This window comes from Schistocerca serialis, chromosome 1 (genome assembly GCF_023864345.2).
Source record: "Schistocerca serialis cubense isolate TAMUIC-IGC-003099 chromosome 1, iqSchSeri2.2, whole genome shotgun sequence".
NCBI classification, from domain to species: Eukaryota; Metazoa; Arthropoda; class Insecta; order Orthoptera; family Acrididae; genus Schistocerca; species Schistocerca serialis.
The window spans coordinates 1,267,765,166-1,267,792,506 of NC_064638.1; the positions used below are offsets into that span (position 1 = coordinate 1,267,765,166).

At 44.6% G+C, this 27,341-nt stretch overlaps 1 protein-coding gene across 1 annotated transcript in view; it reads right to left on the reverse strand.

Moving 5' to 3' along the window:
- The window catches only part of LOC126456837 (uncharacterized), a 332,607-nt gene that overhangs the window by 148,591 nt on the left and 156,675 nt on the right, over positions 1 to 27,341 (reverse strand). Inside the window, exon 5 of the mRNA XM_050092649.1 lies at positions 13,823 to 15,602. Coding sequence (XP_049948606.1) covers positions 13,823 to 15,602 — 1,780 coding nt within the window. The remainder of the gene's footprint in view (positions 1 to 13,822; positions 15,603 to 27,341) is intronic.

Consider the following 27,341-nt stretch of genomic DNA (forward strand, 5'->3'; position numbering starts at 1 on the left):
TGGAAAGACTTCCCTTAGGGGGGGAAAGGGACAGGTATACACTCGCACACACTCACATATCCGTCTGTATATGTGCAGATGGAACTGAACTTTTGATCAAACTGAGTCTAATGAATCAGGGTATTCAATGTTTTGCTCAGGCCATGTATTTCTATAAGCTCAACAGTTGTCAGCTTCCGATTGTGTGAATGCAGCAGTGTTGAATGTAATCAACATCCACCTGCTGAATTTAATTGCCTGGTAAGACTGACCATTTCTTCAGTCACAATTTCAATTTGATCCAGGTCTGGTGCTGAGTTCCCTTAGTTTCAGTGGTGAAAAAATGGGTACATTTTGATATAAAAACATTATCTATGTGAAGCCACTAAACCACCTGAAATAGTTTAAAGTAATTGACTGAAAACTAAATTTGGAACAAGAAGGTCCTTATTTGTAATAGATTAAATATCATTTATATTAATGACAGAGGGTTGATTACATCTATTAAATCTACATCTACAATATACTCTGCAAGCCATCTAATGGTGTGTGGCGGAGGGTACTTCCGGTACCACTATCTGGTCCCTCCAACCCTGTTCCACTCGCAAATAGTGTGTGGGAAGAATGATTGTCGGTAATCCTATGTATTGGCTCTAATTTCTCCAATTTTCTCCTCGTGGTCAATATTTGAGATGTATGTGGGGGAAGTAATATGTTGTCTGACTCCTCCTGACACGTGCTGTCCCGAAATTTCAATAGAAAATCTCCCCATGATGCACAACGCCTCTCTTGTAACGTCTGCCAGTGGAGTTTGTTTAGCATCTCCGTAACGCTCTCTCGCCAGCTAAACGATCCCGTGGTGAAACGTGCCGCGCTTTATTGGATCTTCTCTATCTCCTCCATCAGTCCTGCCTGGGCCGGCCAGAGTGACCGTGCGGTTCTTGGCACTACAGTCTGGAACTGAGCGATCGCTACGGTCTCAGGTTCGAATCCTGCCTCGGGCATGGATGTATGTGATGTCCTTAGGTTAATTAGGTTTAATTAGTTCTAAGTTCTAGGCGACTGATGACCTCAGAAGTTAAGTCACATAGTGCTCAGAGCCATTTGAACCATTTTTTGAGTCCTGCCTGGTAGCGATCCCAGATAGATGAACAATACTCAAGAACCGGTCGAACAAGTTCCTTTAAGCCACTTCCTTCGTGAATGAGTTATTTTTTTTTTCAGTTTCTTCCTATGAATCTGAATCTGGCATCTGCTTTTCCCACTATTTGTTTTACGCGGTCATTCCACTTAAGGTCGTTCTGGATTGTTAATCCTAGATATTTTACGGTAGACACTGTTTCTAGCAGTTTGTCATCAATAGTGTAGCTGTACAGAAGTGGATTTATTTTCCTATGTATGTGCAATATGTTATATTTATTTACGTTCAGGGTCAACTGCCAGAGCCTGCCACGGTCATCAATCCTCTGCAGGTCGTTCTGCAAATTCTTATTATTTTCTGGCGTTTCCACTTCGTTGTAGACAATCGCATCATCTGCGAACAGCCTTAAACAGCATCCGACGCTTCCTACTAGATCGTTTATACACATTGTAAACAGTAACGGTCCTATCACACTTCCTTGGTGTATTCCGAAATTAACTTTACATATGTCGATTTTGTTCTGGTTAGCGCGACGTGTCGAGTTCTATCTGCAAGAAAGTCTTGAATCCAGCCGCAAATCTGCTCCGATAAGCTCGTATTTGTTTATCTAAACTGCAGTGCGGGACGGTGTCAAATGACTTCCGAAGTCAAGCAATACTACATCAACCTGAGCGGCGTTGTCTACGGCTCTGTGGAACTCATAGAGGAACAGAGCGAGCTGAGTCTCGCAGGATTTCTTGTGCACGCCACACGTACCCCGCTACCCTAGTAACCGCTTCCTGCATGTAGTGTAGTATTAAGGGGAACCCTAAAATTCTGCACTCGACAGCGGAGGTTGACAAATTCGCATCCGATAAGGTCGCAGAATCATCTAAGCCTCTGGTTTAGACCTTCCACTCTGCTCCAAACCAGAGGACCGCGATGAACCCTGGGTACAATGCTACAAATAGACACCATGCACCCCACGTGCGATGCTAGTCGCCTTCACCAAATCAGCCATCCTCCGAAAGGAGCCAAGGATGGCCTCAGAACCCAAGCGGCAGGCGTCATTCGTGCCGTCATGTGCCACTACATGCAGCCGGTGCACCCAGCGCGCTCGATAGCCGCCGGCAGGGCCTCCTCCACATCACGGACGAGACCCCCCGGCAAACATACCGAGTGCACACTGGTACCCTTTTCTACCCTGTCTGCTATTCCCCCGAGGGGCTCCATCACCCGCCTAACATTGGAGTTCCGAATAACAAGCGCCACCCTTGCACTTGTCCGGGCTCGGCAAAAAAGTCGGCCGCTGGCCCAACAGGAGAGGCATCCCGTGCTGGCTCAGAATTATCATCAACACTCGTACCTGTTGCTAAGGCGTAGGGAACCAGCCGTGCGACCTGCCCCCTCTTTCGCCTTCCACCCAGTGATACACGAACCCGCCACTGTCTGCCACCGACTCTTCCACTGCCTGCCATCCACTCTCGAGTGAGGACGGACCAAAAGCACCAAAGGTGTTGCACGTCTCGTCCCCAGCCCCCCAATGTCACCGCAATTTTGAGCATCAGCCAGAAGCATGTCGGCGATAGCCAACGCAGTTTCCAGCTGTTTACGGACAGCAGCTAATTCTCCTTGTGTCTGCTCACAACTAGCACAGTCTCTAGCCATATCGTGTGTAAAAAAGTAGATACAAGATCTCAAATGGCGCCACTGAGTTTGGAATGTACGTAAAATATAACGAGGAGAATAAAGAAACACTAAAAACTGCTCTGCAGATTTCTCACTATAGCCTGAGACTGCAAGCTGTTAAACAGAAATAAGTTTCTCTACTGAAACAGAAATAAGTTTCTCTACTGAAGTCGACGTATCTACTGTAACCTTTTACTAATAACTCTGCTTACCCAAAGTACTGCACGAGATAAGTATGCAAACTAGAATGCACTGATGTAAATTATATGCTGTGCACCAGCACGAGATTTAAACTCAGTGTCGTGACGTGAAGCTTCTGGCGACGGGAAAATTACGCTAGGAAGCCGCCTTACACAAGGACATTATAGATCACTTCTTTGCAGAAGCACGTGAAAAAAGAAAACAGAAATTAGACTAAGTTACTGTGTATCAGACAACTGCTGCTGCTCCTGGCGCGTTCGTTCGTCTCGTCAAGTGGCGCTATGGGTAGGAAATTTCCAAACCGATCCCCAAACAGCTGTAATGAGGTCAGCAGCATGCTAGGAGGGAGGCACCGACCCGTTCCCATCCAGTTTACTGCCGTATCACACCTCTCCCCCCTCCCCAACTGACATCTTCCGTTTCGCTCATACAGTTTTACGTATATAGTTTAGCTTCTCTGTTTCTTCGCTCTTTTCTCTGTATTCAGAACCAATCTTCCCCCTCCGATCCTCAGTTCCCCCCACCCCCTTGCCACCAACACGTTTTTCTTATTATTGGTCTATTACGATTCCAATGCTGTACAGCCAGCCTCTGATATACAATTGGATTCCCTAGATGTAGATAGTTAATTACATGAACCTATTAATGTTCATGTGTATAACATTGTAAATTGGTAGGTTGCAGTCGCTACTGCAGCTACTTGTTTGCAAGGGGGCGTTAGTTTCAATAATTTGCAGTAAATCGCTGTACTCAGACGGTCGTTAATTTGCTGTTTATAACCACCAAAACCTTAGCAGTATTTTACACATTACAACTTGGACGTACGCTGTTACCTAGCTATTCACAGCTACAATTAGTCAACCTTCTACTGTTTGGTTCATCTTTTACATAAAGCTAGTTCTTTTACAACACAGATTTTTAGTAAATTGATAGATCATCTATAGTTACAGGTTTTTAGGTATCTACAGTTTTTTAGGTACTGTATCTACAGTTATGAGTGCTGAAGCATATTCAGTTCTAGGTGGTTAGCCACATCTATTACCAGGTAGTCCACTATTTATAACTGCAGATACTAAACGATCTACAACCTACAAGTGGCGATTTATTTTTGCTACAGGTGGTTAGTAATATGTAAATAATGATGTATACATATTCTATTCTTAAAGTGCTCCATTCTTAAAATGCTCTACTTTATAGTTACAAGTAGTGATTATAGTTAATGAGCCCTTACTCATTCACGGAAAGGTAGTCAAATTTACTGTACTTATTACATACAGCTAGCTACATTAGTAGTGGGGCACTGCAGGTACGAGCCAACCTTCAACTGTTGACCTTTGGGGCAGTATTACAGCTGCACTTTCAGCTTCCACAAAATGACGCAATTGCAAGTGCCAATAATTCGCTGACTTCAGTATCACCACTTTCTTGTTTCCAAGGACATTCCAGGAATCATGAGAGCACAGGGGAGGGGAGGGGAGGGTCCTTCGCCTCCACCTGCACTTCTGAAAGTTTTGGACGAAGCATCCCCCACCCGAGCCTCGGCAACAGTGACGATGTGAGAAGGGGAAAATTGGGTGAAAGATTGAACGGAAGTTTGTGTTAGGGAGGACATCGGACCTACGGCCTGGCCAGACAGAATCCGGCCTGGCCGTCCCACCTGTGGCCTTGAACCGCAGAAGGCAGGCCGCACTGTTGAATCGCTCGTTACTGTATGGCGGCGGTCACACAGAGTGCGGCTCTGACGCAACGGCAACCGGCCGCCGCCGGGTTGTCACACATTACAGATTCGCAGCAAGCCGAAGCGGCTGCTCTGTTGGCGCATTCAACTGCTCTGTTGTCACACTGGAAGCGGCGGCGTGCGCCAGTTTTTGTCTTGCAGCTCGTAGTGCACGCATCTTGGACACAGGAAGACTTATAGAGGAGGTGAGAGAATACAACTTTTTGTATGATACACGCGATCCTGATTACAAGAATATTCTGAAGAAGGCTGATGCTTGGAGGGATATAGATGCTAAACTGGATCAAAATGGTAAATATTTTAGAAAAATTTTAAGTTGCACAAAAGCAAAAATGTAGTAAAGTGTATTATTAAGTACTGGAATTTATCTAGTGTATATTATAACTTAAAGGAGCTGGAAGTGTGTAAGCAACGATGCCATCATAATGAAAAACTACACATAGAATGTGGAAAGAGAAAAGAACCGTGACCTTTGTTAAAATCGGTCTTGATGTATGATAATAGTGTTCCATTTAAACGAAAATTCATTGTCTCTCCCCACGTCGTATATTTTGAGGTCGTGTGTTATTCCCATGCTTGTTTTTAACGCTAACAACAGAAGATGCTATTCCACGCAACGCCTCCACGATACAAATTAAAGTAATATTTTCGATATTATGAGAATAATTTTGCCAATGATCCGAAACATTGTTGTTTGTTTAACATTTACAGTCACTTAAGAATTTATCGACTAAATTACACAGAAATAGGATATTGTTTGTAGCATCACAGAGGTGTCTTGGTTATCTTTCCTTAAAAGGTATTTTGTTACCCAAATGTGATATTGTAGTAACCACGCAACTGCCCTTTACTGAAAATGCGACATGTCTTGCTCTGCAGTTAATTGCGTTATGAGATACTACAGTGTATGTCTCCATGGCTATGACAGGTTCAGCTTGTTAAGAGTTCACATGGATCATACAAATGCTCATATAGTTCGATATATTAATACCAATTTGTTTTACTGCCAAGAAATGGTAGAATGTTCTACTTCAGGTGTAAATACTACCGTTCTGGTTTTGTCAACTTGCCAAATGAGCGGAAAAAAAATCTTTGATGACAAAGAAAATAATTACTGGCTAGACTAACTGAAAACTGTCACAGGACGAATACTCAATACTAGAGGAACATATACGGAAAGAGAATTTCGTATTTGAATGGGAATAGTAGCATATCATAAGAAGCATTTTCATATGATATTAACATTAGAGATCTCTTTGAATGTGATTGTTTCCATTTCAGACATCTGCCACAGTCATTATTTTCTTTATACATCTACAAGAATACATTGCCGGTACATTTGTTCATTTGCAGCCTAGACCTTGAAAACAAAATGGAGGAACTTGAGAGATGCCTACGTCAAACACAAGAAGATGGTAAAAGGCACCACTGGGCAGAGCTTGAAACGGTACAGATCATTGCCGTGGAGTGAACACATGAGGTGCATGGACTGTGCTCTGGAAGCACGACCAACATCAAATATTCCTTGCTGAAGAGAGGCCGTCACAAGTGACAAGTTCACAGTCAGCTGACCCCACAATTTTTCCTCAGCCAGAGTTACTAACACATGAGTATGAAGGAGAATCTCAGGAGCAGTGCACAGAGGTTTTGGAACCATCTTCAGCACGAAAGAAGCCAACCGCTAAAAAAACTAGAAAGCAGGGACGAAGTGCTGATGTTGAGTGTATAATTAGTTACTTGCAAAAGAAACATCATTATAAGGATAAGTATGATGAAGTTGATCATTTATTTTTAAGCTATGCAAAAACATACAAACGTCTTACAATTAGATCACAAGTTAAGCTTAAAGTTCAACTGACACAGTTATTTACGGAGGCTGAGCTCGCGGAATTAGATGAGCAACAGCCAACACATGTCTCTCAAAGTCTTTGAGTAGACTCGGCCCACGTTGATTTCCGTGAACCCGCTGCATTTGGTGGTGCAAATACTGGCACATCAACTGACGATGTAGGTCAGGACATGAATCCTGATAAGATCACCCTCACACAACTTTGAGCACATCAGATTTTTCACATGTAAAAGTTCTGTACTTGTGTAATTTACACTTGTATACAAATAATATTAATATTTTGTTAACCAATTGCTGTAGCAAATGGAATACACAAAACATTGAACTTTTCTAAAGAATCTGCTAGTCTTTCTGTTCTCACATATTAGCCCTTTCGCAGTTTATCAAAACTTCATTGCTTTTGTCACAAATGCGTTGTGTTGACAAACTTGTCGAAACACTTGGTAGGTATTCAAAGGTAATCGCACAACAATATATTTATCTTCTGTTGAAATAATCAGCAAAATGTTCACGAACTTGAATTGCAGCAATAGGTAACCTTCGATTAGTTGATCCAATATCTACGAATGCACGTATTGGCGTGAACTCTTCTTCCCTTTCAGAAGGTGGGTATTCTTTGTTATTACATGATATAACGTAATTGTGTAAACAGCATGCCGCTTTAACAATATGTTCTGCAGTTTCAACATCGGTTTCTATGGCTCTTAAAAATACGCGCCATTTCATTGCCAACATACCAAAGGCATTTTCCACTACACGACGTGATCGGCTAAGCCAGGCATTGAATTGCTTCTTCTTTGCATTGTTGATTACTGCAGGTTTTGGATATGGTCTCAGCAAATAAGTTTGAAGTGCAAAACCTTCATCACCAACGAAAACACGAGGAACAGGGATGTCTATACCCGGTAGTGGCTTTGGAGGTAGAATACTTTTGCCCTCGATATACTCTTGATAGAAAGCTGAATTCTCAAAAATAGTGTTCTCACTGTGACGTCCATAGCTTCCGATGTCAACTACTGTAAAATTGTAGTATGGATCAACGATCGCCAGGAGAGCTAGCGAAAAGAATTGTTTATAACAGAAGTACTGGGATCCACTATCCTTCGGGCATTTTAACCTGATATGCTTTCCGTCTATGCTTCCAAGGCAGTTCGGAAACCCCCAAAGTTCTAGAAATCCTTCTTCAGATTTCTTCCACATCTCTGCTGTAGGAGTAGGCAAATACTTGGGCTGTAGAACAGTCCATATTGCCTGGCACACTTCTTTCACAATTTCTGAGACCGTTGAACATCCTAACCGAAAAGAAAAAGCTATGGTCTGCTGACTGTCGCCTGTAGCCAAATATCTGGAAAAGGTTAAAATAAATTATGCTGGTAGAACGAATAGACAAGTTAACGACCAAAGATATGTTTGTTTAAATTCAGTGACAATGTTATGAATACAATGAAACAAAACAATCTATTTAGTAGAAAGTTCAGCCTAGTGGGACATACGGAAGTAGATGTTAACTATCGTTTGCTGTAATCGTAAACACTGCAGATCAATTCATCACTCCATTCCTAATTACATTGTGGGATAGCACTTTTTTCCGCCGAACCTTTCATACGATACAGCAAAACTGAAATGGAATTATTTATATGACTTCTGTATGAAGCACAAAGAGGCCACAAATGGTAAACTTAGCTCAAATAAATGGCTAGTCTTTGCCTTGTATCGATTGGCTTTCTCCAGTTCGTTGTGCACTTCTCGGTGCTCCCTTCTATCAGGAGATGCAGTTCCTCGAAACATTCTCGCGACATACGAAAATACTTGAAGAACCTATCTTCGTCAGACTCTAGTTCAATACACAGACGGTGGTATTCTCCTAAGCTTTCTCTCTTGCTATTAATGTCGTGCACCCAACATCTCCTCTTCTTGGTGCCATTTCGTATCGCTAATGCGAGGAGGAGTTCTTCCTCGTCCGAACGACTCATTTCTGCACTTAAAAAAAAAAAAAAAAAAAAGTACTCGCACAAAGAAGCGTGAAGCTTCCAAATCGTCTAACGCCAAGACAATCGCGCTACGCATGCAAGCTCAATAATGGGGTTCGGCCCCTTCCACAGTGTAACAGCTGACGCAGCAAGAGTCACTGCGGCCGTTGCCTGTGTGTCGTCCCTGGCCGCTGTCGGGCCCGGCTACCCGCTGCGCCGTCCGTCGCAGCGGCAGGCCGGATTCTGTCTGGCCAGGCAGCGCTGGCTACCACAACGCTACTATGATGTAATGTATAGTACATCAGCCTAGTAAGCAGGAGACCTGGGTTCAAGTCCTGGCTCTGGCACGAGTTTTAATTCATTCCTTCAGCTTCTATCATTATCCAGTATAATTATATCACTTCGGCAATTACTGGTAATGCCTCACCGCTTTTGCTGCTGTAATCACATTATTTCTTCTCTTTTTTTCCATGTACTACGACGTCCAATATCTTCGTCTCTGCGAACTGGCAATTTCATGCTGTTACACTACAATGATTAGATATCAAACCTCGTAAAATTTGCAGCTAGTTTGTTTGAACTACGCTTATTGGAAGTCCTAATACAGATGATGTGGTTGAGGTCTTGATATGAAGCTAATATTCCAGTTGAGGTAGTTTCATGGACCAGTATAATCTCTAACGTCATTTCCAGTGACCCACTAAATTTCGGAACACGACAACATCTAAATATTCATACGGTATAGAGAATAGCATCAATTTAATACGTGGAGTGGCATTTGTTTAGTATTTGAGCAATGGAGGGTGTCCATATAAAGTCTTATGTTAGGCGTATAATGATAGCTCTTTGTGTCTGAAAAGTGGACAAAGTCGAATTTTCGTAGCGATTTTATCTTACGATAAACATGTATATTAATGTGTCAGACAGATACATCAGATGCATCAATATTTAACTTGTTCTTGAAAAGTGTGAGACGTCTTGCAATGTGTGATAAATAGATTTTCTGAGATAGCGACTCATTGTCTTCGGAAATGTCATAGCTCTCACTATTACCGTATTTCAGGTTGTGTGTTTGCAAGCTGTAGGATACATGGATACATGTTCTTATTCTTTCTTTCTTTCTTTGCCTAACAAGACAATTGTGTTGTGTGTCTTTGTGGTGCTGTAGTTGGTTACAGTTCTTTCTTTCTTTTTTTTTTTTTAAACACGATGCATTTATTTCTCCCTCCTTAAATGTTGCTTGAGAACTTTTCTAAATGCTGCAATATATGCTTTGAGGGTGTGATGTAAGGTTGTAAGTCACCATCTTAGATGTAGTGTGGATAAATAATTAATTTATAAGTCTGTTACGTTTTCAACCGTGCAGCAATCTATCGACGGCAGTGTGAAATCGTGGTCTAAAGATCGAACATCCTTGTTTTACAACGCAGCTGTCTGCTGGTGGCGCTAAGACTTCGTTCTTTACAGTGCAGCACTCTGCTGGTGATGGTAGCAAGCAAGATATGGAAGTGAACTTACTTTTAATTGCGTTTTCAGAGCTTTTGGGAAAGTATTTGAGGTAAAAAAACGCATTTTCAACAAAAACGAATTTCTGTTTCGTTATTTAAATTTTATTAGCAAATGCTGGTTTTTAATTGTTTATAGAGAAATATTATATCTACTCAATCCGGTATTTATTAGTGAATGATTTAGAGCTTCAAATGAGAACTATGAATGTGACTGTTGAAATATCCAAACGACGTCCTCCCATCCACCTCCTTCCCTCCAGTACGCTGATGGCACTGCTTCCCTCGCCTTCTGTCCTACGCTCCAGAAATCCCAACGGTCCCTCCAAATCTACCTCAGCCACTTTACCTCCTGGTGTAACCAATGGCTCCTTAAGATTAATCCCTCCAAAAGGCAGGCAATAATTATAGGACACACTACCCGCACCTTTCAGCTAACTACCATACTAAAATTTCCTGAAGTATTTACTCCACAGTAACAAAAGTACGCAATGATGACCACGTTTCCTTTCTAAAGGTTCAAATTGCTCTGAGCACTTAACATCTATGGTCATCAGTCCCCTAGAACTTAGAACTACTTAAACCTAACTAACCTAAGGACAGCACACAACACCCAGCCATCATGAGGCAGAGAAAATCCCTGACCCCGCCGGGAATCGAACCCGGGAACCCGGGCGTGGGAAGCGAGAACGCTACCGCACGACCACGAGATGCGGGCGTTTCCTTTCTACTATAGTTATTTTTGACTCGTCGTTGTAGCTACTGACTAACAACGAGAACTGTTTCTCCATTTACTCCAGTTATTGCTTCTCACCGCTTGGTTCATCTCGTGTTTGCTCGGCCGAATTCCTGTTACCACGCTATTGAACTCTCTACACCCGTTCAGCGGCGTGTTTTAAACTTACGGTATCATACAAATGGTATGCAGCCTGCTAGGTAGAATTCTATTACGAGTGGTACTTGCGACCTGCAAATCTCTCCGTACTCGTCGTTTTACTGTAGTACAATGGTGCCCATACTTCCCTTTCTCTATAGTCACTTTCCGACACTTAATATTTGCCAATGATTGAGAATTGTCTCTTCACTTACTCCAGTTACTGTTTCCAGTTCCATGATGCGCTTCGTACATTGTTTTTACTGACAAGTTCCCTACTAATATGCTATTGAGTTCACTACAGCTGTTAGGAGATTAATCCACAAATTTCCCACCCATAGCGTCACTTGTCTTTGATATTAACTCATTTTATTTATCATTAGGTTTTTATAGGTTACTTATTCTGCTGCTTATGCGCAACTACATTTTCGTTTATGCTGTATGACAATTATAGTTGTGTAAGGTTTTGTTTTATTATTTTATCGTTGTTTTACCCTCACCCTGAGACCAACCTCAAGATATGCCAGTCATTAGCTAATTAGCACCAGTTCTCACTGGTGGCTGCACTTTTTGTTTCAGTTTCTTGTACCATATTTGTTCGATCACCCAAAATCATTACTAGGGAGAAAGATGACCTGGAACAAAGTCTGACGAAATCCTCGACGCCGTTTATCTGTGCAAGTGGGAATTTGGTTTCTGAGTGAACTGGAATCACTACTTTTGGATCCTCTGTTTTTCATTTATTCATTTGAGGACTTGTTCGTATGTAAACCCACAGAACATGGGCCATTATCCATCAGACTATTTCCATCAGTACTTTGAAGAATCGTTGAATAATCTCAAGATTGGTGTAGAGTGCACAATGTCTGGTGTCCGCACCGTGAAACGATTCTTTCACCAAATTCTTTATCTTAACCAGTACGTTCAGAAATTGTTTAAATCCGTACGTGAATCAACTCACAGATGATGAACGAATTTATGGATATTTTCAGCAAGACAGAGCAACAGCACATACTACCTTGACAACCTTGTCACAAGTGTGTGAGGTGGATGACGAGGAGAGAACAGTTAGCGTAGGCAGAATAACCTCCTAGACACCTTGCTAGTCTCATCTCTTTCCCAGTGATTTATATCTGTGGGGTAAATTGAAGGGTCAGGGATGCTCAGATAATCTTCACACACTGGAAGACCCTAGAAAATGTAATAGCTGCTATTCCTCCGGCAGAGCTGCTAAATCGAACACAGCGCTGCATCAATATCAATGGCGGCCATTTGCCCACGTAAGTAATTCTACATTCATATTTAATTTGTGAACTTCATATATATATCAAAAAAAGTTTTGCATCACCCCGGTTCCCAGAACTCCTGAAGATAGACGTTGACTGTAGATATTGTATCACAGAGCAGTCCCTTTGACTGTTCAGAAATGCCACTAAATCCGCCCAAAGATTTAAACAACCATGCATGCCAGCGCCTGTTAGATGAAGGGGGTCCGACAGCCGATCAGTTCCACAAGGAGGTGCACGGCTCATGTTGTCTGCAGTTCAACCAAGCCCAGACGGTCAATACCCCAGTTCGATCGCGTCCGCATTGTTACTTTGTGCCAGGAAGGGCTCCCAACAAGGGAAGTGTCCAGGCGTCTCGGAGTGGACCAAAGCGATGTTGTTCGGACATGGAGGAGACACAGAGAGACAGGAACTGTACATGACATGCCTCGTTCAGTCAGCCAAAGGGCTACTGCTATAGCGGATGACCGCTACCTACGGATTATGGCTCGGAGGAACCCTGACAGCAACGCCACAATGTTGAATAATCCTTTTCGTTCAGCCACAGGACGTCGTGTTACGACTCAAACTGTGCGCAATAGGCTACGTGATGCGCAAGTTCACTCCCGACGTCCATGGCGAGGTCCATCTATGCAATCACGACACCATGCAGCGCGGTACAGATGGGCCCAACAACATGCCGAGTGGACCGCTCAGGATTGGCATCACGTTCTCAATCAGACAATCGTCGGAGACGTGTCTGGAGGCAACCCGGTCAGGCTGAACGCCTTAGACACACTGTCCAGCGAGTGCAGCAAGGTGGAGTTTCCCTGCTGTTTTGGGGTAGCATTACATGGAGCCGACGCACGCCGTTGGTGGTCGTGGAATGCGCCCTAACGGCTGTGCGATACGTGAACGCCATCCTGCGACCGATAGTACAACCATATCGGCAGCACATTGGCGAGGCATTCGTCTTCATGGACGACAATTCGCGCTGCCATCGTGCACATCTTGTGAGTGACTTTCTTCAGGATAACGACATCTCTCGACTAGAGTGGCCAGACATGAACCCTATCGAACATACGTAGGATAGATTGAAAAGGGCTGTTTATGGACGACCTGACCCACCAACCACTCTGAGGGATATGCGCCGAATCGCCGTTAAGGAGCGGAACAATCTGGACCAACAGTGCCTTGATGAACCTGTGGATAGTATGCCACGACGAATACAGGCACTCATCAATGCAAGAGGACGTGCTACTGGGTATTAGAGGTACCGATGTGTACAGCAATCTGGGCCACCACCTCTGAAGGTCTCGCTGTATGGTGGTACAACATGCAATGTGTGGTTTTCATGAGCAATAAAAAGGGCGGAAATGATGTTTGTGTTGACCTCTATTCCAGTTATCTGTACAGGTTCCGGAACTCTCGGAACCGAGGTGATGCAAAACTTTATGTGAAGTATTTATATACTTAGGGACTTATTCATTCCAGAACACATGATGATGTGGTGAGGACAAAATGCTGAAACTGCAATCTTGATGTATAACAACGAAGGCTTCTGGTATGGCCAAAGTGGAATGACAACTTTCATTAATAAGTTATATCCTCCTCTGAATAAAGGCCACTTACCTATAGGTGGAGATGATTTGCTTTGCTGGTTCCAGTACTGCTCATGGTAACCGTGAGGATGACTTGAATACAGATTTCCTGTAACAGGAGACAGAGTCTTGTCATGCTGGTCTGGAGGTGGTGTCGGCATAGCCAGTAGGTGCGACAACAGCGTCTGGTTTGACGATTCCATATGCTGCTGTGGTGACTGTAGAGATGGTGGCAGAGGCGGTGGTAAAGGTGGTGGCCGTAAGCGTGGAGTCTGCAATGGTGGAGGTACCCAGAAGTTCAGAAAATTGGGCAGGCCATTGGCCAAGCTAGAGGCTTCACGATCATCTCTTCTGTAGCACGGATTGTACTCGTCCCTAAATGCTTCACGAGAGGTGTGATGTGTGCCTCCACGATTTGCAAACGGCGTGTCCAAAGAAGCATTCTTATACGACTCTGTGACATAAGGCTGCGGTCTACAGTGAGCAGTGGAATGTTCGGTCATTCTTCGTGAATGCGGTCGATGTTGCTGTGCCCTGTGGGGCGATTTTCCATGGGTGGGTGGCACATCAGTTAGGGGCATGTGGGGAAGTGGGGTCATAGGTGGGTAAGGACGGTGGGTAGGTATGTGGGAATGAGAACTGTGATGTGTAGGCATACGATGCTGGGACACATGAGGTGGTGCCTCGTGTCTTGGCACCTGGGGTTGGGTCAAATGGTGCAGAGGCATGAGGGAGTGGTTATTGTTAGCTGGAGACACAGTGTGAGATGGAGGAAAATGATGCACCGGCATAAAGGGCTGTGACACAGCAGCCGGAGTCGAGTTAAATGGAGGCACGGTGCGCAGCTGCGACACTTGGACTTCATTCGGGTAAGTCGGTGGAACAGTTTGTGTATGTTCTCGGGGATGGGACATGTGAGGTTGAGAAACATTTGATGGAGGAACATTTAGTAGGAAGCCATTTGTAGTATGCTCAAATGCAGCATGTCCGAGAAGTGATAGTATGTTTGAGGGTATGCTAGGTGTCTGAGATATAGGTGGAGGTGGGACTGAGAAGTCAACTTGAAAGTTGTACGGTAAACAGGGAGGTGCAGCACTTTGCTTCTCGCGCGGTGGACTCCGCTCCCGGACGTTTCCGCTGTGAGTCGGGAGTGCATTGTCTTTGCAGTTGGGAGGCGGTGGGGGATACGGAGTCGGTGCGTGGGCGGCCAGTGGCCGTTCGGTGGCGCCAGTGCGCTGCTGCTGCCGGTCCTCCAACGAGGGAGGGTGGGCGCTGGCTGTCAGCTCGCGAGGCGGCAGGACGGTGGGCGGGCCGTAGCGCACGGCCGGCGGCGGCGGCAGCCGGTTCAGTTGTCTGCCGCCGGTCGTAGGCGGCGGCGGCGGCGGCTTTGGTGGTGGCGGCGGCGGCGGCTGCGCTGGCGGGGGCGGCGGAGGAACCGTCAGCAACATGTGCACGGTACGCGCGTGCTCGTCCGCCGGCGCAGGGGGTGGCGGTGGCGGTGGCGCTGACGGCGGCGGCGGCGGCGGCGGCGGCGGTGGCGGCGGCAGCGGCAGCGTCACTGCGATCGAGTAGTGCGTGCCTCGCTCCTGCTGCGGCTGCGGCTGCGGCGTGGGAGGCGGCGGGGGCGGTGCGGCACAGGCAGAGGCGGCCGCTGCGGCTGTCTTGCAGGAAGCGGCTCCGTGGCGCGGGGGCGTCATCGGCGGCGTAATGGGCGCGTCTGCCGGGTTGACGCGGTACTTGGCGTGTGTGGGCGGCGGCGGCGGCTGTTCCACCTTGCTGTGTTGGTCCTCCTCATCGCTGGGCGGCTCCTCCTGCCAACCCAGCAGAAAGGTGGAACTCAGTTACTTATTCCACAGAACATACACTGACGAGTCAAAACATTATGACCACTGAAGCTCTATGCTGCACGGTGGCGCCGAGGGCACACGACTCGATAAGAGAAGTATATGAGCGGAGCAGAGGCGAACAGGGAGTAATTCTAGCGACGGTAAGTGGCGCAAATACGAAGATTCGCAGACTTTGGCGACTTTGAGCACAGCCGGATTGTTGTGGCCCAGTGCCTGGGAGCGAGCATCTCGGAAACGGCGAAGGTGGTAGGCTGTTCGAATGCTACTCTCTTCAGCATCTATGGAAAGTGGTTGAAGAATGCCGAAACCACCAAAGAAGTTGGGCGTCCATACCTCATCACAAAACATAGGGCTCGGAAGCTTGCCCGCTCTCTAAAGCAAGATAGGCGGCGATCTGTGGCAGATCTGACGTCAGAGTAGAGTGCCGGAGGAGGCACATGTGTTTTGGAATACACCGTTCAGCGTCAGTGTTGAACACGGTGTTCCACAGCAGAGGACCGCACCTGTTCCCATGCTGAGCGAACAACATCGTCATTTACAATTACAGTAGACACGGAATCATCGAGATTGGACTGCGGATCAATGGAATCGTGTAGCCTGGTCGGATGCACCCCGTTTATTGTTAAACCAGGTCGGTGGTCGTGTCCAGATACTTCACGATCCACGTGAACGACTGATCGAAACGTGCAGCGCGCCAAAGACGCTGGCAGGTGGGAGCAGTATTATGTTACGGAGGACATTCACCTGCCTTCCGTGGGACCTGCGATAGTAACCGAAGGCACCATGATAGCTGTGGACTACGTAAACATTATTCAAGATTTATGCTCTATGTCTTTCTCAACAGCGGTAGCATCTTCCATCAGGATAACTGTCCGTGTCACAAGATCAGAATCGTGCTGCAGTGGTTTGAGAAGCACGATAGTGAACTCACGTTGATGTCTTGACCACCAAATTCGGCATATCTGAAATCGATGAAACACACCTGGGACGCTATCGAGCGCAAGCTCCGCGCGCACAAACCGACTACCCGTAAATTACGGGGAGTGTGTGGCCTGTGCGTAGGCACCTGATGCCACGAACCTCTGGAAACCTGTCAAGTACTTGTAGAATCCATGACAAGCAGAATCACTGCTGAATTGCGTTCCAGAGGTGGGCCAACACGCTTTTGAGTAGATCATCATAATGTTTTGGCTCATCAGTGTATTCACGATAAACGTTACGATGTGGAACACGTCGACAGGAAAAAATCTAGAACACATAAAAAGTCTACTCTCTAAAAATTACAGGGCTATTACAAATGATTGAAGCGATTTCATAAATTCACTGTAGCTCCATTCATTGACATATGGTCACGACACACTACAGATACGTAGAAAAACTCATAAAGTTTTGTTCGGCTGAAGCCGCACTTCAGGTTTCTGCCGCCAGAGCGCTCGAGAGCGCAGTGAGACAAAGTGGCGACAGGAGCCGAGAAAGCGTATGTCGTGCTTGAAATGCACTCACATCAGTCTGTCATAACAGTGCAACGACACTTCAGGACGAAGTTCAACAAAGATCCACCAACTGCTAACTCCATTCGGCGATGGTATGCGCAGTTTAAAGCTTCTGGATGCCTCTGTAAGGGGAAATCAACGGGTCGGCCTGCAGTGAGCGAAGAAACGGTTGAACGCGTGCGGGCAAGTTTCACGCGTAGCCGCGGAAGTCTACGAATAAAGCAAGCAGGAAGCTAAACGTACCACAGCCGACGGTTTGGAAAATCTTACGGAAAAGGCTAAAGCAGAAGCATTTCTTAAACAGGAGACTGGAAAACCGATGGATCGGTCGTGGTGGAGATCATGATCAACAATTCATGTCATGGCCTCCACGCACTCCCGACTTAACCCCATGCGATTTCTTTCTGTGGGGTTACGTGAAAGATTCAGTGTTTAAACCTCCTCTACCAACAAACGTGCCAGAACTGCGAGCTCGCTTCAACGATGCTTTCGAATTCATTGATGGGGACATGCTGCGCCGAGTGTGGGAGGAACTCGATTATCGGCTTGATGTCTGCCGAATCACTAAAGGGGCACATATCGAACATTTGTGAATGCCTAAAAAAACTTTTTGAGTTTTTGTATGTGTGTGCAAAGCATTGTGAAAATACCTCAAATAATAAAGTTGTTGTAGAGCTGTGAAATCGCTTCAATCATTTGTAATAACCCTGTACTTACTATTTCTTTTCAAGAATTCCTCTGTGGGACAGGTGCATTTGTCACGCAGAAACGTCTTTTGATTCATTTTGAAAGATTTTCTGCTATACGTTCAGACATTGTTTGTCCGTGGGTACGTTGTCAAAGAGTTTTCACCTCTATCTGTGCCAAAGATGGATTCGTTAAAGGGTAATGCACATTATTTTTCCGCCTAGTGTTTTACTTGTGAATGTTTCTGTTACTCTCAAACTCAGATGGACCGTTTGTAACGAATTTCGTACGTGAATGTACAGTGGAACCTCACTAATCCGACCCGTACTGGACCAGGAGCGTGGTCGGAACCCAAAAGAGATCGGATTAGTAGAGGATCACTGTTACTGTCCCATAATATCCCTTTACAACTGATAATACTGTCTGGAATACCATTACATGTTAAAACAGTAAGAAATAGAAAAGAAAACGCAGACGACGATCGATATTGATTTTGCTGCGATGTTCCGGTATTTCCTAATCCACAAAATGTCTATTGCGGTAAACGTAGAGCTTTGTTCGATGTATTGAAGGGCTATATGACATGCATTTTTAGTATTTGTGTGTGATACTCTAGCTGTAGGTTCGTTACTTTTCTTGTCGTCATCATCTTTTTCGGTCTCATCGGTTTTCGAATAACAGCGTCAGTGAGTTGTGCAGTGAACGTCAGCTGTACTGATCCACTCACTCAAGTCACTGAGCGCAACATGTGTACCTATAGTTGGTAACACAATTTATTTTCACACACTTCAATATGTAACAGGAACACTGTCACTAATCTGTAAAACAAAGCGTGCACAATAACAGCTGCTGATCGACTTACAAACAAGTCGTTTCGTGCAAAAACTGATCGAACTATTGTATCTAGCAACGGTCAACTGCCTACCGATCCATATCGCAGACGATGAGTCACGGACAAGTCCAGATCTGAATGTAGCAGCGGCCCTTATAGGTAAACAAAACCGCAAATGGGCTCGTCGTGCTACACGGAGAGACGGACCATTCGAGGTCGGAGTAGTGACGTTCCCCTGTACAGGATGATCCTTATTAATGTTTTAAAACCCCAACACGACAATGAGACAAGTAATTTAACAAAGGACACACGGGGCCGCAAATGTCAGAAAATACCCGAAAAGTGAATGACAAATGTTGAACATGGGTCGGCAGCAGCACGTGCAGCAGTTGAGCGTATTTGTCTGTCCCTCCTGATCTTCCCAACCGAAGTCAAATATTCACCTCAGTGTGGCTCCGGGCCTACATGCACGACGATAGCGCGTATGCGCTAACGGTTCAAATCTTGCATGTGACAGGAAGAATTTTTCTTTCATTGTGTTACAAGGTTATGTGTTTACATTGCGGTAATGCCATACTTATTATTTCATTTACGGGTGTTCCGGACCCCGCTGACTTATTTCAAAGTACAGTACGACAAAAAACTAGTTTTGCGTCATAAGTATATGAGCATAGGATTTCGAATTGCGTCCCTACCACTAAATGATCTACATTTTCTTTACTAAATAAAGTACGTAAACAAAAAAGAAGGGACAAAAGGAAAGAAACACAAAATAAAACAGCTTTTGCTTGGTTACAGCATTGACAATAATTTTGTATTTTCTACGTTCACATTTTCTGTATCCAGAAAGGCCCGTACAGGACCTGCAACATGCGGTCGTGCATTATCCTGCTGAAATGTAGGGTTTCGCAGGGATCGAATGAAGGGTAGAGCCACGGGTCGTAACACATCTGAAATGTAACGTCCACTGTTCAAAGTGCCGTCAATGCGAACAAGGGGTAACCAGGACGTGTAACCAATGGCATCCCATACCATCACGCCGGGTGATACGCAGTAAGCCGACGATGAATACACGCTTCCAATGTGCGTTCACCACGATGTCGCCAAACACGGATGCGACCATCATGATGCTGCAAACAGAACCTGGATTCATCCGAAAAAATAACGTTTTGCCATTCGTGCACCCAGGTTCGTCGTTGAGCACACCATCGCAGGCGCTCCTGTCTGTGATGCAGCGTCAAGGGTAACCGCGTTCCGTATTACCTTCCTGAACCCACCGATTCCATATTCTGCTAACAGTCATTGGATCTCGACCAACGCGAGCAGCAATGCCGCGATACGATAAACCGCAATCGCGATAGGCTACAATCCGACCTTTATCAAAGTCGGAAACGTGATGGTACGCATTTCTCCTCCTTACACGAGGCATCACAACAACGTTTCACCAGGCAACGCCGGTCAACTGCTGTTTGTGTATGAGAAATCGGTTGGAAAGTTTCCTCATGTAAGCACGTTGTAGGTGTCGCCACCGGGGCCAACATTGTGTGAATGCTCTGAAAAGCTAATCATTTGCATACCACAGCATCTTCTTCCTGTCGGTTAAATTTCGCGTCTGTAGCACGTCATCTTCGTGCTGTAGCAATTTTAATGGCCAGTAGTGTATTTTATTTTCCATATCGGAGTCTAAATCGAAACTTAGGTTAAGTAACAGATTCGACGTACTTGTTCTATAACTAATTTATCTACAACACTTTTGATCTGACTGGATACCTTCATAGGAATCCCATTATTTTAGTTTTATTACTACAAACTTTTAAATTGTAATCCCTGTATGTTTTGTTCAGCTAGTGCAGGGATCTTTGATCTATGATCATTCTTTTGAATGATAACGATATCAAGTACTAACATAAGAGCGAAAAAACTTGTTAGGATAATTGATTCGAAAGCATTCAGTTGTATTAACAAAGCAGTCTCCATCCGTTCCCCACTCCCCCCTCCCCCCTCCCCCTCCCTCACAACTCTCTCTCTCTCTCTTCCCTGTGACGCTCATGAATGATTGTTTTCTTAGCATTTCCTGTGAGAATTTCATTATGTTCTGAAAAGCGAATGTATCTGTCAGTTGCCTCGACTTCGGCTGTTGCAGAATGAGTCAATTTCCTTGCCTAGTTGTCAATTTTTTAGTCGATATTATCCTGTGAAATTTTACCCTGCATTAAAGTTTACATTTTCAAATAATTTTGCGGGCGAAGTAGATAAGGTAGGCATATATAGACGAATACTCCTGTACTCATATTTATGAAATAAAAAAAAGAAACCATCAGAGTTAATTCCTACTAACAAATTTCCGCGGAATATTTCCTTTCCATTGCTTCGAAGAAGTGTGGTAAATCCCCTGATATTCTAGCTTTTGATGGAGGATATCGTGGATGTAGAATATCGTAACACCGTTATGTATCCTTCGTGTGTGAGTACTGGAATAACCTGAGTGTGTGTCTGTGTACTAAGAAATTCCCGATGCACACATTTAAGCGGGAAGGATTGCCCAGTTTTGAAAAGCATGAGATACTGTCATGTGAGTTTAGCTGTAGATCACAGAAACTTGATACCACATAAAAAATTTATGTAAGAGAGTGTTTCTCCATCTTTTTATCTCTCTGCCAACGAAACTGCCACGAACTGCTGCAGAATTTGGCCATTACCTTCATGAACATGACGATGTGTGGCGCTACTGATGCAGTCAACCAAGGTAAATCTTGTAGTCGAAAATTTCTGTATAGTGGTAGGTGGTAGTGTCGTGACAAATACTAAAAATCCCTACCGATGGGATGTGAGCATAGGGGTGGGCGTGAGTTTAAAGGTAAGTTTTTTTATGTTTTTCCTGAATAACTCGTAAATCGCGGCTGTTTCCCAGTACAAAATTAAACTACATTAAACTTGATACAATAAATGTCTTACTCGTTTTTGCTCTAGGACTAAGCCTTTCTAAGTTGCAGGGTTGGAAAAACATTTTCGGTAGAGGACGGGGTTTTCGAGTTATTTAAGGAAAACATAAAAAGAGACATTTAAACGCCCCCCCACCCCAGCCCACCCCTATGCTCATGCTTACAACCCGCCGTTCGGGATGTTTAGTGTATTGTTCATGACACTCTTTCCTATCACCGCAGAAAAATTTGCGATTACACCATTTTTGTCCCCCTACTCGACCTTTCTTCGTCTTCGTTGACCGGGCTCTACCTATTTACAAATCTTTCCTGACGAGATTTTGTCATGTACGTCAGTTTTGTCTGATGTGCTTATTTTGCTGAATTTCACATGATTTTTCATCTATCTAACTGTACTGCTTGACGGCATAAACACTGAACTAATTGCGGGTTCATAACCAGAAAGAATGCGCTAGGTAGACTGTCTTCAAAATGTAGCCCATGTTTTCATCAAGTTTTCTTTCCTCTACCGTGTCCTCTACTCTGATGTTAGTTGTACGAGATTATTCACCAAAGGAGACATAATTAAAACTAAATGACGGCATTAGGAGTTATTCAAAGTCTAAATATGTCACTGAATGAGATTTTCACTCTGCAGCGGAGTGTGCGCTGATATGAAACTTCCTGGCAGATTAAAACTGTGTGCCCGACCGAGACTCGAACTCGGGACCTTTGCCTTTCTCGGGCAAGTGCTCTACCATCTGAGCTACCATAGCATGACTCACGCCCGGTACTCACAGCTTCTGTAAAGTTTGGAAGGTAGGAGACGAGATACTGGCAGAAGTAAAGCTGTGTGTACCGGGCGTGAGTCGTGCTTCGGTAGCTCAGATGGTAGAGCAGTTGCCCGCGAAAGGCAAAGGTCCCGAGTTCGAGTCTCGGTCGGGCACACAGTTTTAATCTGCCAGGAAGTTAAATATGTCACTGTTACTGAGTGAGTGTGTCAAGGCAACCGCGCGGAGTGGCCGCGTGGTTTGAGGCGCCATGTCACGGACTGCGCGGTCACTCCCACCGGAGGTTCGAGTCCTCCCTCCGGCATGGGTGTGTGTGTTGTTCTTAGCATAAGTTAGTCTAAGTAGTGTGTAAGATTAGGGACTGAAGACCTAAGCAGTTTAGTCCCTTAGGAATTCACACACATCTGAACATCTGTCAAGGCAAAAGGATTATTCAGATGGTGCAAATGGCTCTGAGCACTATGGGACTTAACATCTGAGGCCATCAGTTCCCTAGAACTTAGAACTACTTAAACCTAACTAACCTAAGGACATCACACACGTCCATGCCGGAGGCAGGATTCGAACCTGAAACCGTATCGGTTGCGCGGTTCCAGACAGGAGCGCCTAGAACTGCTCTGCCACACAGGCCGGTCCGGCTGGCTCAAAATGATTGTGTTGTCTGCATTGTGTAATTAACAATCGATGTTTTAAAAGGTTTTCAGCGTAGCTGTTTTTCGCACAAAATACCGTGGCCGGTAGATGTCAGTCGGCAGGGCACGTTTGGGGAGAGCGGCAGTGATTGGGGTTAGGCCGGTATTACACTATCAAATTTCTTTGTCAAATATCTTTGTCCAATATCTTTGTCAAAGATATTTGATGGTGTAATAGGGAACTTTGTCAAATGTCGTCCAATATTTGATCAAATCTAGGGCCTCGCCGTAGATTTGATCAAAGAAGTCTCTTGTCTTCTGTTCACTGCAATGTGACATGTTACCACATGGAGCGCTAGCATCGCTGCATTCTGTCGTCTGTAGTGTTTTTATGAACATTTCCAGTAAATACAATTGGTGTGTGCCGACAACTACAAAATTAATAGAGATGTATGAAGCTGATGAGGCGCTTTACAACGTGAGACACGCTGAATACAAAAATAGATTACGAAGATTGGAGACCTGACGTAACCTAACCTAACCTAACCCTCTCCTGTAGCAAGGAATCGGAGTGTTACAGTGAGTCCGTCTTCTGCAGATGTAGCAGTTCTTAAGTGAATATTGTTCTTTGGGATATGAGGATATACTTCATTGAGCACATACAGAAATGTATGCTCATCCGTTCTTAAGTAATTGATATACGACTTGACGTCCGCCACAATAAGCTCACGTAACAAGTTTTATTGAATGATTCTTTTCGTGTCGTCGTAAAACCCACGGCCTCACACAGGCATGTTTCCTTTTTTTCCCCCGCTTCTCTTCCGCACGTGCACACAGTGCAATTGTGGTACATGCAACTGCTGCGGTAACAAGTTGTTGTTGTCAGTCATCTTGAACTTTGACGAAACATATGATGACAGAGTAATACCCCTTTTAGCGCTATGTCAAAGATCTTTGTCAAATATATTTGACGGAATATTTGATCACGTCTTTGATCAAATCTTTGACAAAGAAATTTGATAGTGTAATACCGGCGTTAGGGGCAGGCACTGCAGGGGAAGTGTTGAGCGCTGGAGGGGACGTGCCGATCTAAATTGAAGCCTATGCTCACATTTTTTGTAAATATTAAGTGGAGACCCTCCACGCCCACGCTTGCATGGTGACTATTCAAAAAGACCTGTCACCGCTGCTGGGATTAGCATCTAAAACGAATTCTGCAGAAAATGCAGTGGTTTATTTCGCTTAGCTTGTTAACAATTTTGAACTTTCAGAGAAGCGTCATGAGTGACGAATTTTGAGTGCAACCTACACATTTCTCTTGTTGCCATGTTACAAATTTGCTTCTTTTGCCAAAACACAGCGGAGGTTACAAAATGTCATCTCACTAACAACGGCAAACACAACGGTGAGAGAATTCTGAAACTTGGAAGAGCAGTTGGACGGAATGGACAGTGTCTTGAAAGGAGGATATAAGATGAACATCAACAAAAGCAAAACGAGGATAATGGAATGTAGTCGAATTAAATCGGGCGATGCTGAGGGAATTAGATTAGGAAATGAGACACTTAAAGTAGTAAAGGAGTTTTGCTATTTGGGGAGCAAAATAACTGATGATGGTCGAAGTAGAGAGGATATAAAATGTAGACTGGCAATGGCAAGGAAAGCGTTTCTGAAGAAGAGAAATTTGCTAACATCGAGTATAGATTTAAGTGTCAGGAAGTCGTTTCTGAAAGTATTTGTATGGAGTGTAACCATGTATGGAGGTGAAACATGGACGATAAATAGTTTAGACAAGAAGAGAATAGAAGCTTTCGAAATGTGGTGCTACAGAAAAATGCTGAAGATTAGTGAGTAGATCACATAACTAATGAGGAGTTATTGAATAGAATTGGGGAGGATTTTGTGGCACAACTTGACAAGAAGAAGAGACCGGTTGGTAGGACATGTTCTGAGGCATCAAGGGATCACAAATTTAGCATTGGAGGGCAGCGTGCAGGGTAAAAATCGTAGAGGGAGACCAAGAGATGAATACACTAAGCAGATTCAGAAGGATGTAGGTTGCAGTAAGTACTGGGAGATGAAGAAGCTTGCACAGGATAGAGTAGCATTGAGAGCTGCGTCAAATCAGTCTCAAGACTGAAGACAACAACAAACAACAGTTTATTAAGTCAGGAACTGAGGAAAAGTAAGGTCAGTAGCTTATGAGAAATCACATCCTCAGAATAAATTAAACGTCTAAATGTCCTCACTTATGTTGTTCCAAATCCCACAGCATCTCTTGTTTCACCCGCTATCGATGTCCCTTAAAAGTTTAATTCCTTCATTAAAAAAATCTGTAGTTAGTGGAATAACACGGTAGATAATTAATGATTAAGTTTTCCCTAATAAACATATAGCAATATATTCCCTTCCTTCCATACTGTCATTTGCCAAAATCTCTTTTCGATACCTCAAACTGTTTCTGAAATACGGGGAATGTTGGGGATGTTTGTCGCTGGGGCGGCGCGATCGCAAATGAGTGTGCTACATCAGATCAGTTTTCTCGTTATTGATGACAGGTAGAGACCTCCGCCCAAGTCTAAAGAAAAATTCGATATGTTAGCTAAATTTCACATGCAGCAACATACTATGCAATATGCACCAAAAGCAAAATCATAGCGACTCCTATTTTTCATTCCAAACATTTTCGAATTTCTCGCCATGTCCTACTACCATGTAAATATCACAGTAACTACGATAATTAACGAAGTGATGGCCACATCTTCATGAACCTGACATATAAAGCTCTAAGTAACGCGAAAATGAATTTTTTCTTACCGAATAGCTTCCGTAAAATCGTTTGAGAAAGATTGCGGGGCATGCGGCGCGATTCTGTCATCGCCGACTGCCCGAAAGGTGGCAAATACTGTTGGCCTCCCCTTCTGAACGAACGAATGAACTCGCCCATTGCTTTGGACTAAAGCTGGTCTCTGCGCATCGATCACCATATCATGTGCAAAGTCTACTATTTGATTTACGTAGAAGATACGAGGAACTAGTCATATTTGTAGACATTAAACGACTGCTCTCACTCGTATTTTAAGTTTTGTCAAACGTCTACGTGAATTCGGTCGTACATGGCCTGCAGCGCCGACCCCAGCGAGCATGTGGCAGGCCGAAAATACTTTCTAGCCGAAGAAAGTAGGCGTAGTCTTTTGGAGAAACTGCTATCATTTCAGTTCAATAGTGCGCTAGTGGGCGGCAGAGTGCAGATCTTTCCAGCCTTATTACGTCCTTCCAGCATTTGCCTACTTCATTCACGGACAGAACGGACAATAGTAGCCAAACGCAGATTATAACCGTGAAACTGAACATCACAAGGAAGGGTGTCGAGACGTGGGAGAGAAAAGCTGGTAGAGAGATGGAACGAAATGAAATAAAATGAGCAAATGGCATCGTTGGCCGTGAGGCCCCATCCCGGGAACTTCGGCCGCCAAGTGCAAGTCTTATTTCATTTGACGCCACATTTATGAGGACGAGATGATGATGAGGACAGAATAACACCCAGTCCCCGAGCGGAGAAAATCTCCAACCCAGCCTGGAATCGAACCTGGGCCCACTTGCATGGGAAGCGAGCACGTTACCACCCAGCCAAGCAGGCAGACAGAGAGATGGACATGAACCCCGAGTCAAATCGAACAATGTCGCGCGGACTGGCTTGGGATCAGGTGTTATTAACGCTTGTATCCGATGCGTGGAGTTCAAGGATGACGACAGACAGGCGTGATGCCTAACCGGCAGGGAGCGGCAGAAAACAAGGCCGCCCGTCGTCCACTGGAAACGCACTGCGTCGTCTGACAGGCAACTGCCTCTCCTATACGGAACTCTTTTCTCGTTTCATTCAATATTGTTGCTTTTTGCTGTAAACACCTTACCCTTCTATAAGTGCTCATTAACGTTGGTGCAGGGAGGAAAATCTTAAACTCGGTGTAGCTAGGTTAACTGATACATTGTCACAAACTCAACACCCATACAGAAAAACCAATTTTGTTTTGTTGTAGTGGCACTTCAGATTTCTGCCATGAGAGTGCAGCAGCGAGGAGCTAGGCAAGATGGCGGCAGCTGGCGAGAAAGTTCATTTTGTGCTTGAAATGCTTTTTCACATAGTCTGCCGTAACAGTGCAACGATACTTCAGAACGAAGTTCAACAAAGATCCACCAACTGCCAACTCCACAAGCCGATAGTATGCGCTGTTTAAGGCATTAGGTTGCCTCTGAAAAGGGAAATCAATGGGTCGGCCTGCAGTCAGTAAAGAAACGGTTGACCGCGTGCGGGCGAGTTTGGCACGTAGCCCACAGAATTCGACG